The 15,214-nt window shown below is 36.6% G+C and overlaps 1 protein-coding gene across 1 annotated transcript in view; it reads right to left on the reverse strand.

The window, feature by feature from the left end:
• The window catches only part of GABRB1 (gamma-aminobutyric acid type A receptor subunit beta1), a 399,851-nt gene that overhangs the window by 26,345 nt on the left and 358,292 nt on the right, over positions 1-15,214 (reverse strand). The window contains exons 6-8 of the mRNA XM_045997484.1: positions 7,317-7,454; positions 6,995-7,147; positions 3,627-3,871 (exon numbers count right to left, since the gene is read on the reverse strand). Of these exons, the coding sequence (XP_045853440.1) occupies positions 3,627-3,871; positions 6,995-7,147; positions 7,317-7,454 (536 nt within the window). The remainder of the gene's footprint in view (positions 1-3,626; positions 3,872-6,994; positions 7,148-7,316; positions 7,455-15,214) is intronic.

Raw genomic sequence — 15,214 nt, forward strand, 5'->3', positions numbered from 1 at the left:
CAACTGACAGAATGGGAGAAGATATTTGCAAAGGACATATCAGATAAAAGGCTAGTAGCCAAAATCTATAAGGAACTTAGCAAACTCAACACCCAAAGAACAAACAATCCAATCAAGAAATGGGCAGAGGACATGAACAGACATTTCTGCAAAGAAGACATCCAGATGGCCAACAGACACATGAAAAAGTGCTCCACGTCACTCGGCATCAGGGAAATACAAATCAAAACCACAATGAGATATCACCTCACACCAGTCAGAATGACTAAAATTAACAAGTCAGAAAATGACAGATGCTGGCGAGGATGCAGAGAAAGGGGAACCCTCCTACACTGTTGGTGGGAATGCAAGCTGGTGCAACCACTCTGGAAAACAGCATGGAGGTTCCTCAAAATGTTGAAAATAGAACTACCCTATGACCCAGCAATTGCACTACTGAATATTTACCTTAAAGATACAAACATAGTGATCCGAAGGGGCACGTGCACCCAAATGTTTATAGCAGCAATGTCTACAATAGCCAAACTATGGAAAGAACCTAGATGTCCATCAACAGATGAATGGATAAAGAAGATGTGGTATATATACACAATGGAATACTATGCAGCCATCAAAAGAAATGAAATCTTGCCATTTGCGATGACGTGGATGGAACTAGAAGATATCATGCTTAGTGAAATAAGTCAATCAGAGAAAGACAACTATCATATGAACTCCCTGATTTGAGGACGTGGGGGGGGTTAGGGGGATAGGAGAAGAATAAATGAAACAAGATGGGATTGGGAGGGAGACAAACCATAAATGACTCTTAATCTCACAAAATAAACTGGGGGTTGCTGGGGGGAGGTGGGGTTGAGAGAGGGGGAGGGGGTTACGGACATTGGGGGGGGGTATGTGCTATGGTGAGTGCTGTGAAGTGTGTAAACCTGGCGATTCACAGACCTGTACCCCTGGGGATAAAAATACATTATATGTTTATTAAAAAAAAAAAAAAGAAAGAAAGGATGAATACCCAACTTTTGTAGCAACATGGATGGGACTAGAAGTGATTATGTTGAGTGTGAAATAAGTCAGGCAGAGAGAGTCAAGTATCATATGGTTTCACTTATTTGTGGAGCATAACAAATGACATGGAGGACATTGGGAGATGGAGAGGAGAAGGAAGTTGAGGGAAATTGGAAGGGGAGGCGAACCATAAGAGACTATGGACTCTGAAAAACAACCTGAGGGTTTTGAAGGGGCGGGGGTGGGAGGTTGGGGGAACCAGGTGGTGGGTAATAGGGAGGGCACGTATTGCATGGAGCACTGGGTGTTGTGCAAAAATAATGAATACTGTTACGCTGAAAAAAAAAAGTTTGTTTTATGATCTTTTTAAAGGATCTGAATGATTTGATTTCAGTTTGTTTGGGCTTTCCATTTAATTACCTTTCTAGAGTACATTGCTTTCTGAGCCAATTGAGAGACCACGTATTCTCCTTGATACCTTTCCAAAGTCTACCTATCTTTGAGTGCTCATCCAGTTCATATCTTTGGATTTTCCTACCAGTGAACCTATGCTACTTTATTTATGTAGGCCTTTCCTCCATGATATATCAATTAACACACATTTCTAGCCATGCAGAGGACCAGCTTTGGTTTAGAAGGCAACTGAGATTGGAATGGGAACAGAAATGAAGTAGCTTTAAGAACTTCTACTAAACATACTTTTTTTTTTTTTTTAGTTTCTAATTTTCCACTGTTTTATTTATTGAGATTTTTTAAATTTATTTTTTTTTTAATTTATTTTTTCAGCGTAACAGTATTCATTCTTTTTGCACAACACCCAGTGCTCCATGCAAAACGTGCCCTCCCCATCACCCACCACCTGTTCCCCCAACCTCCCACCCCTGACCCTTCAAAACCCTCAGGTTGTTTTTCAGAGTCCATAGTCTCTTATGGTTCGCCTCCCTTCCCCAATGTATACTAAACATACTTTTAAAGCTAGTATGGTTTACAAACGGAAAACGGAAGCCTTTTCCTTCTAGATATGCTCCTCAAGGTAGGTGATGTCCTGTTTCATTTTATGATCTAATCACCTCCTATAATTTTCTTTTCCAGAAAGATCAGAAGATTCTTGAGGGCAAGTATCATGCGTCCTCCTTCTCCCATAGAATCCAGCATAATATTTCACATAAGAGTGAAAATTTATTTGAATGAGTTACTTTGGATTTTGACCATTTGGCTGAATATGTTTGGTATTTTGCCCATAATTTTCTAGATACTTGGCAGTGTTTGTCCAGTTTTGGTATCCTACTAAAGAGCATGAAGATACATCTTGAAGATCTATAGCTTGGCTTCTGCCTGATTCTCCAACCACCTCTCATACTACATTTTCTCCCTCACTTGCTATGCACTTGTTACACTAGTTTGGTACTTTACCACATCAAGCAATTCCTTCCTCAGAATCCCTGTCACTTGTCATTTCCTCTGCCTGAAATGGGCATGGCATGGTTGATGCTGCTCATCACTTAGGTCTCAGATCAAGTGGTGATGTCTCAGAGAGGTCTTCCTGATCACCTGTCCTTCATTCCTTGTTCCCTTGAATCTGACCCAAATCATTTATTTACCCATTGCTCTGTTTTACTTTCTTCATAGCACTTACTACAACCTCAAATTATCCTCTGAATATGTTTACATGTTTATTGCCTCTCTTCCCACAGTAGAATCTAAACTCTATGAGAGCCAGCAACTTTGTCTCCTTCAGAGAAGTAGTCCCAGTGTTCAGAACAGTAGCTAAACCAGTTGACAACTATTTGGGTTGTCATTTGTGTGCCATCTTGAAAACAGTTTATAGGGATATGGTTTCAATGTACATAATTTTAAGTTGATTTCAGTGAAACATGGCATAGAAGCAGAGGCAAAAGAGATGTTCTTAAAGAATAAAAAAAAGGCATTAATTTTAATTAATTCTACCCAGCATAAGCACAGGTCATAAGATCTACCAATGAAAAGCAAAAGAAAAATAGTGACAATGTCTTATATATAATGATAAGAGCTAGGTAGCTATAATGATAATGAGCACTCACTATGTTCCAGGTACTGTTACAAATATAAGGCTCTTCAAAAACCCATCTAGTCCTTAAAACATCTCTGTGAAGTAGGTATACTATAATAATCTCCATTTGATGGATTATTACCTGAGGACAGAGGTAACATGAGTCACATAGGTTGATTGGCCTGACGTTATAAAGACAGGAAATTGCAGAGCTGGGCAGTTTCATTCCAGTCTGTGGTTATAACCACTGGGCCATATTTCTTTATTTCCACTTAGAACAGAACTGAGCCACTTCAGTTCTCTCATTTATTTATCAAGCAAATCTGGCATTGTTCTTTTGCATGCAGTTTTACAACTATATAGTTCAGAATAAAAGAATGGACTTGGGTTTGAGTTTTAGGTCCAGGTATGTTATTACTCTATGTTAATTCAATCTAACTTCTTCAATCCTCAGTTCTCAAATATATAAAAGGGAGGAGGTGTTTGAGCTGTATTAAAGAAAAATTACTTTTTTCCCTTGTTATGGGAGCCTTGAGCACCATGCTGCTAATAAATTTTGAAAGAATATTGTTAGGAATATTTAATATGTTACCTGAACTTTATTCATCTCCAGTTTGTTCTTCTCATTGGCGCTCTGGTCTTGTTTGCTGGCTCCCTTTTTCTGAGGGCCTTTTCCAAAGAAGATGTAATTTACAAAGGCATATTCCAGCAGAGCCAGGAACACAAACACAAAGCAACCCATCAGGTAAATATCAATCGCTTTGACATAAGGAATCTTTGGCAATGTCTCCCTGAGGTGGGTACTGATGGTTGTCATTGTCAGCACAGTGGTGATTCCTATGGAAGAGAAAGACAAGGCTTACTGAAGGCACTCATTAAGCTGCCCTTTAAAGACTGAGAAGACAGATGCAATTCCTTACTGGTGCCCCAGAGTGATGGCAGTAATGCCATAAACCATTGGGCAAAAAGAGTAGACATTTTAAGAGACAAAGTTGCAGGCTACCCACACAGTCCATGAACAAATCATAAAACAGGATGTACCATTAATGGAAGGTTGGAAAACATTTTTTTTTTAAAATAATGCACATGGGCAAAAAAAAGTAAATGGAAAGGCATATCAAAATCCCATTGATATGCTTACCGTGTATTGTCAAAATGTCTGTCATTCTGTTACACACCACAACTTCTTTCTTCTCTCAGCATCTCCCTCATTTTCCTACTAAACCTTTCTTGTGATACCAATGCCTACAACAGCCACTACCAAACTGAAAGCTGGTTACCAGTTTGAGGAGACCTACTTCATTCCATATATTTAGAATACCCAGGCCACAAGGTCAGTATTACAGATTGTTATACTGATAATATATCATTCATAGTGAGACAATTCTAAAAGAAGAAATGTGTAAGAAAGTTCATGATTTGCATCAATAACTTAATTTATGCTATTTTTAGACATAATCTTGTTGCTTTCATTTTTCAAATATTACCCCTACTTGATTCAAGAGTCAAGAATGAACTAGTCATCTGGAATCAAGAAAAGACTTCCTGAAAAATTCAACTTGGATTTGTGAAGAAGAGTAAAACTGTAAACGTTCAAAAGGAAAATTCTGTTTTTGTCTACTTTGTTAAAAACAGCTTTCTTGGGGTACCTGGGTGGCTCAGTGGGTTAGGCTTCTGCCTTCGGCTCAGGTCACAATCTCAGGGTCCTGAGATCTAGCCCTGCCTTGGGCTCTCTGCTCAGCAGGGAGTCTGCTTCCCCCTCTCTCTCTGCCTGCCTCTCTGCCTACTTGTGATCTCTCTCTCTCTGTTAAATAAATAAATAAAAATCTTTTGAAAAAACTAACTTTCTTAACCATACAATGTTTGCATGGCCGAATAAAAAATATTCGGTGTTGATGACAGTGATGATGAAATGTAATTGAGAAAAACAAGAAGTGAAAGGAAAGTTGGAACCTAATGTGGATAATTCATGCTGCAATACTAATATTACACATTTATATAGCATATTACACTTTTAAACACAGTTATGCATCATCTTATATGACTGTCATAACAGCTTGATGAGGACAATAGGGCTGATATAGCTGAATAAACAGAAACTCTGAGATTATTTTGCTGTAGATGACCTAGCTAGGGGCAAAAAAGCAAGAAGGTGTTAAACAAAGGCATTTAAAATAAAAGCAAAGAGAGGAGAAGATAAACCTGGAATTTGATGAGAGTCCTTAAAAATAAAGACAGGAAATGTTAAAATGAATGTTAAAGACAAAGGACAGCTGGCAAAGAGAATGGGAGGTAAAAAATGAAAAGGGGGGAAAAAAAGAGTTGAGCACTCATTTACCTGTCAGATTATTCTAGACAAATTTCCTGATTTGACTATTTAACTTTTAGGAGAACAGATAAAATAGGAAGTCAGGATTGCTGTACAGAAAGTTAAAATGGTTCAGATCAGTGATGAATTCAAATATGCTGCACTCTTACGAAATGCCGTCATGAATGGTCTTACTTATTTCTTTCAATAACATTTTAAATTTTGCCCAATATAATTCTAGCTAATGTCCTTAGTAGAAATAGTTCACTTACAAATCCACCAATCACACTTCTCTTTCTACTCCTTGGTTTAAATTTTTAGGCAAGAAGGGTTAGAAACTAAATGCCTTTTTTCCTTAGTTAAGTTTTAAATAGCACCGATTTTACATTTCAAAGAAAGGATTAAGTCAGCATTTTTATGTGATGACGTCTCTAATCAAAATATCATGAGCTTTGAGGATAGATGGGTAAAGAGAACCACAATTCATGACCTTGATAGTTATTATTTCCTGCTGTGGACATCATCCACTGTTTTTTCTTTAACCCTATTATACACGTACTTATGTTCGTAGTCAAATAATATGTGCAGATTCATACCTCTGATGGGACAAACTATTGGTTGGCTTTCCTTAGTTTTGAAACATTCAAAGGTTGAGCAGGGGCTGCCAGAACTTGACTTTGTGAGCCATTAGAAATTACTCAACCATTAGAAATTAGCTGTAGAGATGACAATTAGTCTAGGTGTGAAAGCATGTGCTGAGCATTTAACCCAGTTGAGCAATCTCAAAAGAAGCGATGTGGATGTTAGCTTAGCTGGAAATGATGCTGTTACATATTTGGGGTGTGGGGTGTGTGTGTGTGTGTGTATGTGTACGCTCATGAGCACCCATGCATGAGAATAAACCCTAGAAAGCGATAACTGAAAGGACTCTAGGATCAAATAATGAAGCAGACCCACACATGCCCAGAATCATCAAACAGGCATATCATACTCTAACTTTCCAAGGAGTCTCCAATATAGCCTTTCAGCTTGCAGCAATTACCTAACCATGGTAAGATTAATTTTGTATTTTGTTCCCTAAGGAAGGAAATCATTTTTATTTCATCCTGATCACAGATCATTAATCTAGTAGATGAATGTCTGTGCCTTATTCAAGTGTGATGAGCTACATTTAATAGAAACTCAGATCCCCACGAGTTAACTTCAGTTAATGTTTGAAAGATAGTATTGCCCAACAATTTAATAGCTTGTTAATAGTCACAAGGTTTAGCTTTACCAAATCCATTTGAGAATAACGAATTGTAAATGTTCTTCACTGTAAAAAGCAGGGACCAAAGAGGAAATCATCACAAAGTTGGTAAAAATTAGTGTAATGAGAATTTAAATAGACTCTAAGAAGCACTTATACGTTTAGTATTGAATAGTATTAAGTATATTCCAAGACTTTTTTTGGTAAAATGCTAAAAAGATATTGCATTGTAAAACATTCATCCTAAAAATGCTTACACTTAGATGCTTTACTATCAAGGACTAATATGGTAATCTCGTTCTTTGACTTGCTCTGAGAGAAGCCCTAGCCTATATTTTCTATTGTTGGTTGGTTGGTTGAAGCTAAATCCTACCAGCTCTCTGCAGTGTTGGGATTGCATTACCTAGTGCAACTCTGGCTGCAGATGCATCGTAGTTGATCCAAAAAGACACCCAGGACAGAATTGTAATCAGTGTGGAAGGCATGTAGGTTTGCAAAATGAAGTAACCAATGTTTCTCTTGAGACGAAAACTTAGTGACAGTCGTGGATATGCCCCTGAGTTAAAAAAAAAAAAAAAAGAAAGAAAGAAAGAAAAAGAAAGACAAAAGAAAAAAAAAAGGAAAAGAAAAAGAAAAAAGAAAAAAAAATCAGGTTTCCATTTGGTAGGAATCATCTTCTTTAATTTCACAGTACCCCTGGTTCATATTGGGGGAAATATCCTCACCAGTTGTGAACTCCACTTTCTTGGATACCATCTTGTAGTCGACAATTGAAAACTGAGGAAGCTCAATTTTATTAACTCCTGTTACTGCTCCCTCTCCTCCATTCCAGTAAAACTCAATGTCATCAGTGGTATAGCCATCTGAAACCAAGAAATATAGCACAGTTAAACAGAGCCCCTTTGGTCTAGAAATTCATTTTTAAGACAGTCTGAGAGCTGGGGAGGAAATCCCCAGCAAATGGTGGTGAGATGACAATGCTTTCTATCTGGATGGCATATAGGTCTCACAAAGAGCACTATTCCTGACGGGCCGGTTGTGGCTGTGGTGATAAGATGGATGTATCTGGCTTTATTGGACATAAACTCTGTGATCATTCAGTAATATCTGTTATCACTGCTCCATAGTTATTCCCTTTGCATCTACTAATGGGAACTCTTTGGTTAGATAACAGGATAGCTAGGGGTGCCTGGGGGTAGCTTAGTTGGTTTAATGCCTGACTCTTGATTTTGGCTCAGGTCATGATATCAGTGTCAGGATAGAATGCCACATTTGGCTCCGCACTGAGTGGGGCATCTGTTTGGGATTTTTTCCCTCTGCCCCTCCGCCTGCTTACACGCATTCTCCCTCTCTCTAAGGTAAATTAAAAAAAAAAAAAGGATAATTGGATTCTAGTTCCTGAGCATAGATTTTTATTATGCATCATATAACAACAGTAAGTAATCATCATTGAGCACATATTTATTAAAAGGGAAACAGGAAGGATAAAAGGATGAAGTATAATGAAAGACCAAATTTGTATGTACTTATTATACGATCAAGACATTTAAAAAAAGAAATACTCATTTCTTTTAGAAAATTAGGTAAACTTCCATTCATGTATTTTTATTATATTTAATTTATAGGGGATAAATTAAGAACTACATGAATTTTTTCATTAAATTTTTTAAATCAAAATATAGTTCATATATAACATTACATTAGCTTAGGGTGATCAGTAATTCTATACATTATGATTTTTCACTGCAATAAGTGCAGAAAAACTGAATTCTTGATAGTAACTTTATAGCTTAATATTTATGAAGGTGAACTTTTCTTAATTTAAGAGGAATGTGTAGAGGATTGTAGATTGCATTAGAAAGGTCTACTCCCACTTGCCAGTAGTTTAGCTGGGTTATGGTCATAAAAAGACTAACTTGTATAAAAACAATGTACGGGGGCGCCTAGTTGGTTCAGTGGGTTAAAGCCTCTGCCTTCAGCTCAGGTCATGGTCCCAGAGTCCTGGGATGGAGTCCCACATCGGGCTCTCTGCAGGGAGCCTGCTTCCCGTGCCCTTGCTCTGCTTGCCCCTCTGCCTACTTGTGATCTCTGTCTGTCAAATAAATAAATAAAATCTTTAAAAAAAATAAAGGCAATGTATGGATGTATTTAAAAGTCTAAAAGTCATTTAAGGCATTTGGAAGGGTATATTTGTTTCTTTCTATTTGGTAGAGACAAAGAAGATAGTCCTAAGTTCACTTTCTATTTATATTCACCTCAAATAAAAAAGCATCAAATCTTTTTTTTTTCCATTAGAATTACTAGGGCTTGTGTTTCAAAGAGAACCATATAGTGTAGTAAACATTATGCTGACCTACTTTTGATTAAAGTCAGTAATGTATTTTTAAAGAGATTTAAAAAAACCCAATATATCTAAAATTTAGAAGTGCAGTGCCAAGTGGCAAAGGATCACCATCAACATAACACTGCAAGAACATAAAAAACTTTAAGCTTTGGGTTTTGTTCTTTTGGTTTTTTTTTTTTTTTTTTTTGAAGGGAAATAAACCTGTCTTAATTTTATACTTTAAAATTCCCTAACTTCTCTTCAAAAAGCTCTTTTTTGAATTCTTATTCCTTAACTCATTGAACCCACAACTGTTTTATATTTAACTTTTGCCACTCTATGGAGGTTATTATTTACTGTAATATGTTTCAATATATCTTGTTTTATTTCTCTTTAAGCCATTTCCTTCTAGGTCCAAGAACTTGCCTTTTCTTGAAATGGCAATCTTCCAAGTGCAGACACAGAAATAGATGATATTTACTTTTAACTATAATTCCTGGTGTCAGAGAGGCTGTGAGACTTCCTTTACCTGCTGGATTTAGAATGATCTACATCTTATTGGCATATTGACTTATTGGTATATTGGGGATTTGTACCAAATTCAGGTATGGGTCTATAAAACTGTGATTTTTTTTTTTAAAAGATCTTACTTATTTATTTGACAGAGAGAGAGAGACAGAGAGAGGGGGAACACAAGCAAGGGGAGTGGGAGAGGGGGAAGCAGTCTCCCTGCTCAGCAGTTCCCGGGACCCTGGGATCATGACCTGAGCCAAAGGCAGACACTTAACCACTGAGCCACCCAGGAACCCCTATAAAATTGTGATTCTTAACATTGTTTTGAGAATCTGATAAAAACTTCTGAACTCAAGAGACTGAGAAGACAAGCCACAGACCGGGTAAAAAATATTTGTAAAAGACATATCTGATGAAGGACTGCGATCCAAAATACACAGAGCACTTAAAACTCAACAAAAAGAAAACAAGCAACCTGATTAGAAAATGGGCCAGACACCTCACCAAAGAACATACACAAATGGAAAACAAGCATATGAAAAGATGCTCAATATTATATATTTTCAGGGAAATGGAAATCAAAACAATACACATCCATAGGAATGGATTAAAGTCTGGAATACTAACACCACCAAATACTGGTAAGGATGTGAAGCAACAGGTACTCACATTCATTTCTGGTGGGAATTAAAATTATACAGCCACTATGGAAGACAGTTTTGCTGTTTCTTGAAAAACTAAACATCCTTTTACCATGTGATCAAGTAATCAATTGTGCTCCACAGTGATTACCCAAAGGAGCTGAAAACTTTTAATCATACAAAAACCTGCATGCGTATGTTTAGAGAGGCTTTATTCATAATTGCACAAACTCAGAAGCAACCAAAACATCTATCCTTTTGTAGGTGAATGGATAAATAAACTGTGGTACCTTTAGATAATTGAATATTATGTAGCAAAAAGAAATGGGCTGTCAAGCCAGGAAAACACATGGAGGAAACTTACATGCATGTTATTAAGTTAAAGAAGCCAGTCTGAAAAGGCCACATCCTGTATGATTCTAACTATGTGACATTTAAGAAAAGATAAAACTATGGACACAATAAAAAGATCAGTGGTTGCCAGGGGTTGGGGGTGTGGAGGGATGAATAGGCAGAGCTCAGAGGACTTTAGGACAGTGAAAATACTGTGTATGATACTATAATGGTGGATACATGTCATTATACATTTGTCCAAATCCACAGAATGTTCAACACCAAGAAGGAATCCTAAGGTAAACTATGGACTTGGGGTGATTATTATGTGTCCATATAGGTTCATCAGTTGTAACTAGTGCACCAGTCAGGCGGAGGATGTTGATAATGGGGAAGCTGTGTGGGGGCAGGGGCAGGGCTATATGGGACATCTCTGTATCTTCCTCTTAATTTTGCTGTGAAAATAAAATTGCTCTAAGAAAAGTAAATTCTTTTAAAAAAACCTTTCCCCAAACTCCACAGAAACATGGACATATATATGTGTAGATAGATAAATACATAAATAAATGTAATTTGATGGTAATTTCAGAGGATCATGGATCCCCTTGGATTCCATTTACAGGATGTCTTTATTTATTTATTTATTTATTTATTTATTTATTGCGGTTTATTTATTTGTTTACTTTTTCAATGTTCCAGAATTCATTGTTCATGCACCACACCCAGTGTTTCATGCATGTGCCCTCCTTAATACCCACCACCAGGCTCACCCAACCCCCCACACCCCTCCCCTTCAAAACCCTCAGTTTGCTTCTCAGAGTCCACAGTATCTTCATGGTTCATCTCCCCCTCCGATTTCTCACTTCTCCTCTCCAGCTCCCAATGTCCTCCATGTTATTCCTTAAGCTCCACAAGTAAGTGAAACCATATGATAATTGACTCTCTCTGCTTGACTTATTTCACTCAGCATAATTTCCTCCAGTCCCGTCCATGTTGATACACTTATAGGTTTTAGAATGAGAACCTCCTCTTTGAGGGAAAATGGCTAGTAGCAATATGACAGCTTAAATTCAACCCCGCTGGTCTCCCTTCCAGTTCTAATTTAAAGTCCTGCATGAAGTTGGATCTGGGGAATGTGAGATTAAGTTAGAAAGCTGAGTACAAGGGCTCTTTGGGCCTACTAAATAAAAGGTACTAACATCCGTCTGACTGGAGGAATTGTTTTTTCAGTCCTTTAAGGAGAGGTGTGAGAGTTAAAAAGGTAGGCTGTCTCAGAGAAAGAGATCACCTTGTGATGTATCAGCAGGAGAATGACAACTTACCAGGAGCTCACCATACTTTCCCCCTAGAATATTGTTTCTATTTATGGTTCTCTGGCAGCTGGGCCCAAACCCCACGTTGTATGTAGGAAAAAACAACAATGCATAAAATGGAATCTGATAGTCCTATAGAAGAAAAACAAGCAGAACAACCAAAGTAGATGGCCCCTAGTGAAAAGAACTGTTGGAGGAAGTAGACAATAGTCTGAACTCTTCATTTCCCACTTTACTAGAAATATAGGAACACTTAAGAAAATAACAATTAAGTATACTTGATTAGAGCACAAAAACTTTCCTTGTACTAAAACCCATAGACTTTAATAAAAGATGTTTGAGATAATTGAGAAGATGGTTACTGGTGAGGCCAGATTAATGTTTTAGAAGACAGTTTGAGAGAAATATCTCGAAAGAGAACAAAATTATAGAGTTTTATAAAGTATGAAGAAAGCATAATGGCTTTGAAGGACTCATCTAGGAGATCTAATAGATAAGCAGTAGGCATTCTTGAAAGAAGAAGAGGAGCCATATAAATAAAAAGAAAACACAAATTCTCTTGAGTTTAAAGAATAAAGTAGTTTACAAACTGAAGGGCTCATTATATTAAGTAATTGTGATATCATTCCTGAACTCCAAGAGTAAAAGAGTAATCTTAGAATTTTCCACATAGGAAGTACAAGGTATTTTCAAAGGAAAACATGTTGGGCTTCTTCTATGGAAAGGAAAAGCTTATGGAATAACATTTACAGAATATCTAGAGTACAGATAGGCAAAAAGGACAGCAAATCTGAGATCCAAGAGTCCCATTCCCTGCCAAAATACTGCTTCTTTCCAGAGACAATATACAAAGATCACAGAACATATCACTCAGGGACCTGTTTGAGGAAACTATTCTACAGAAAAATCAGACTAAATAAATGAATCAGGACGGATAGATAACATAATAAGAGAAGTCACCTTGAAAACAGGAGAATTATAAAGAGTCATAAGTCTACTTTGGTTAAGTCTGTGCAAACAAATTAGAAAATCTGAATGAAATGGATAATTCTCTTGTAAGAGAAGCATTTGCTAAAGTCCAAATCTGAGATAGAAGATCAAAATAGCTTGATTTCATTTCCTACAAACAACCAACCCCCAACTAGACTCAAATATTTAAGAATTTATAATTCTATTACTACTTAAATAGTTTCAAAATAATGGCTGAGAATGAATACTTCCAAATTATTTTCATAATGTAAGTAGAGCGTATTATTGAACAAAATCCAGCAGTACATTAAAAAAATAAAGCGCAACCAGTGGCATTTATTCTAAGAGTGCAAAATGTTCAGCATTAGAAAATTCCAGTAATATACTCATTATAACAGATTTAGAGAGAAGAAAGTATATGATTACTTACACAGGTGCCCAAAGGGCATTTGACAAAATATAATAGCCATTTAATCTTTTAACAAAACAACAACACTCAGTAAGTATGACTAGATGGATACTTCCTTACCTAATAAGATCTAACTCAGTCTCAAAGCCAGCATCGTGTTTATTGTAGAAACTCTAGAATATTTCCATAGAGTTACAGGATAAGAGGGTCCACTACCAACACTCTTATTTGTTTATTTATTTGAATTTTATTTTATTTTTTCAGCGTTCCAAGATTCATTGTTTATGTACCACACCCAGTGCTCCATGCAATACGTGCCCTCCTTAATACCCACAAGGGCTCTTATTTAACAGTGCTCTGGAAATACTAACCAATGCATTAAGCAAGAGAAAGAGAATTCAAGTGTAAAGTTGTAAAGCAACTGGTTAAATTATCAATATTTGCAAATTATACAATTGTATGCTCAGTAAACCCTAAAGAATTAACTGAATAACTATTATAAATAATAGGATTTTGTATGGTAATAGGGTACAAAATTACTATATAGAATTGGGTAGTTTATAGATATGAAAACAATAATTTATAATATAAAGTAGAAGAAAAGACTCATTTAAAAATAGAGACAAAATATCTAGTAATAAACTGAAAAATATGCAAGGCATATGCAACATTTAAAACAATCTTTCAGGGCACAAAAGAAGCCTTAAACAAATAAAGAGGCATTTCATGTTTTTGAATAAAAAGATTCAACATCATAAGTTCATTTACAATTTAATGTGATTGCCTATAACAATAGGCTTTTCGTTTTGGAAACTGAACAAAATGATACTAACGTTAAAATAAACAAATCAGACATTCCAAGAAAACTCTAAAAAATAGAAGAGATAAAGGACACCTAGTCCTATTGGTGTAAAAGGTACTAAAAACCTTCAAATTTGATAATAGTATTATTCTAATGCTGGTTTTTCACAGCGAGATCAATGGGCCACAGTTGAAAATTCAAAACCAGAGTCAAAGGAAGAGAGGAATTTAGTACATGATAGAATTGGCACCTTGAAAAATTGGGAAAATGATAGTTTCATAAATTCATAAATCATGTAAAAAAAACAGGGGAGCTACTGGAAAAAATTAGTTTGAACTTGTCTTTCCTTCCATGTAGTGTTATTATTATTTTTAATTTAATTTTATTTTTTCAGTGTTCCAAGATTCATTGTTTATGCACCACAACCAGTGCTCCATGCAATACGTGCCCTCCTTAATACCCACCACCAGGCTCATCCATCCCTCCACCCCCCCCCCTCCAAAACCCTCAGTTTGTTTCTCAGAGTCCACAGTCTCTCATGGTTCCTCTCCCCCTCAGATTTCCCCAATTCACTTCTCCTTTCAACTTCAAATTAATTGTAGTTTTATCTAGAAAATAAAACCATGTATGTATTAGAAAAAAACAAGGGAGAATTCTTTTATAATCCTGGCATCAAGATTTTTTAAAACTGTATTACAACAACCAGAAGACACAAAAAATGACAGTTTTGTCCACATTATTAAAAAAAGGCATGGAAAAACCCCATAAACAACATCAAAAGCGAATAATAAACAAAAAGTAATTGCAGTGGGGATGCCTGATTGGGTCAGTGGTTAAGCATCTGCCTTTGGCTCAGGTCATGATCCCCTGGTTCTGGGTCCTCTGGGTCCTCCTCAGAGGGAAGCCCACGTCTCTCTTTCCCTCTGCCTCTCCCCCACTCGTATTCCCTCTCTCATTCAGGTTTCTCTCTCAAATAAAAAAATAAAATCTTAAAAAAAATAATTGTAGTGCATATTGCAGATAGGTGCTACATTTCTTAATGTATAGTTTCTACAAACAAACAAAAAAAGAACCAAAAACCTAATACCAAAATGGAAAAAAGATATTAAAAGACAGTTCATTAAAAAGGGAAAAATGGGGGCACCTGGGTGGCTCAGTAGGTTAAAGCCTCTGCCTTCAGCTCAGGTCATGAACCCAGGGTCCTGGGATAGAGCCCCGCATTGGGCTCTCTGCTCAGCAGGGAGCCTGCTTCCTTCTCTCTCTCTATTTGTGATCTCTGTCTGTCAAATAAATAAATAAAATCTTAAAAAAAGGGAAAAA

This window comes from Meles meles, chromosome 2 (assembly GCF_922984935.1).
Source record: "Meles meles chromosome 2, mMelMel3.1 paternal haplotype, whole genome shotgun sequence".
NCBI classification, from domain to species: domain Eukaryota; kingdom Metazoa; phylum Chordata; class Mammalia; order Carnivora; family Mustelidae; genus Meles; species Meles meles.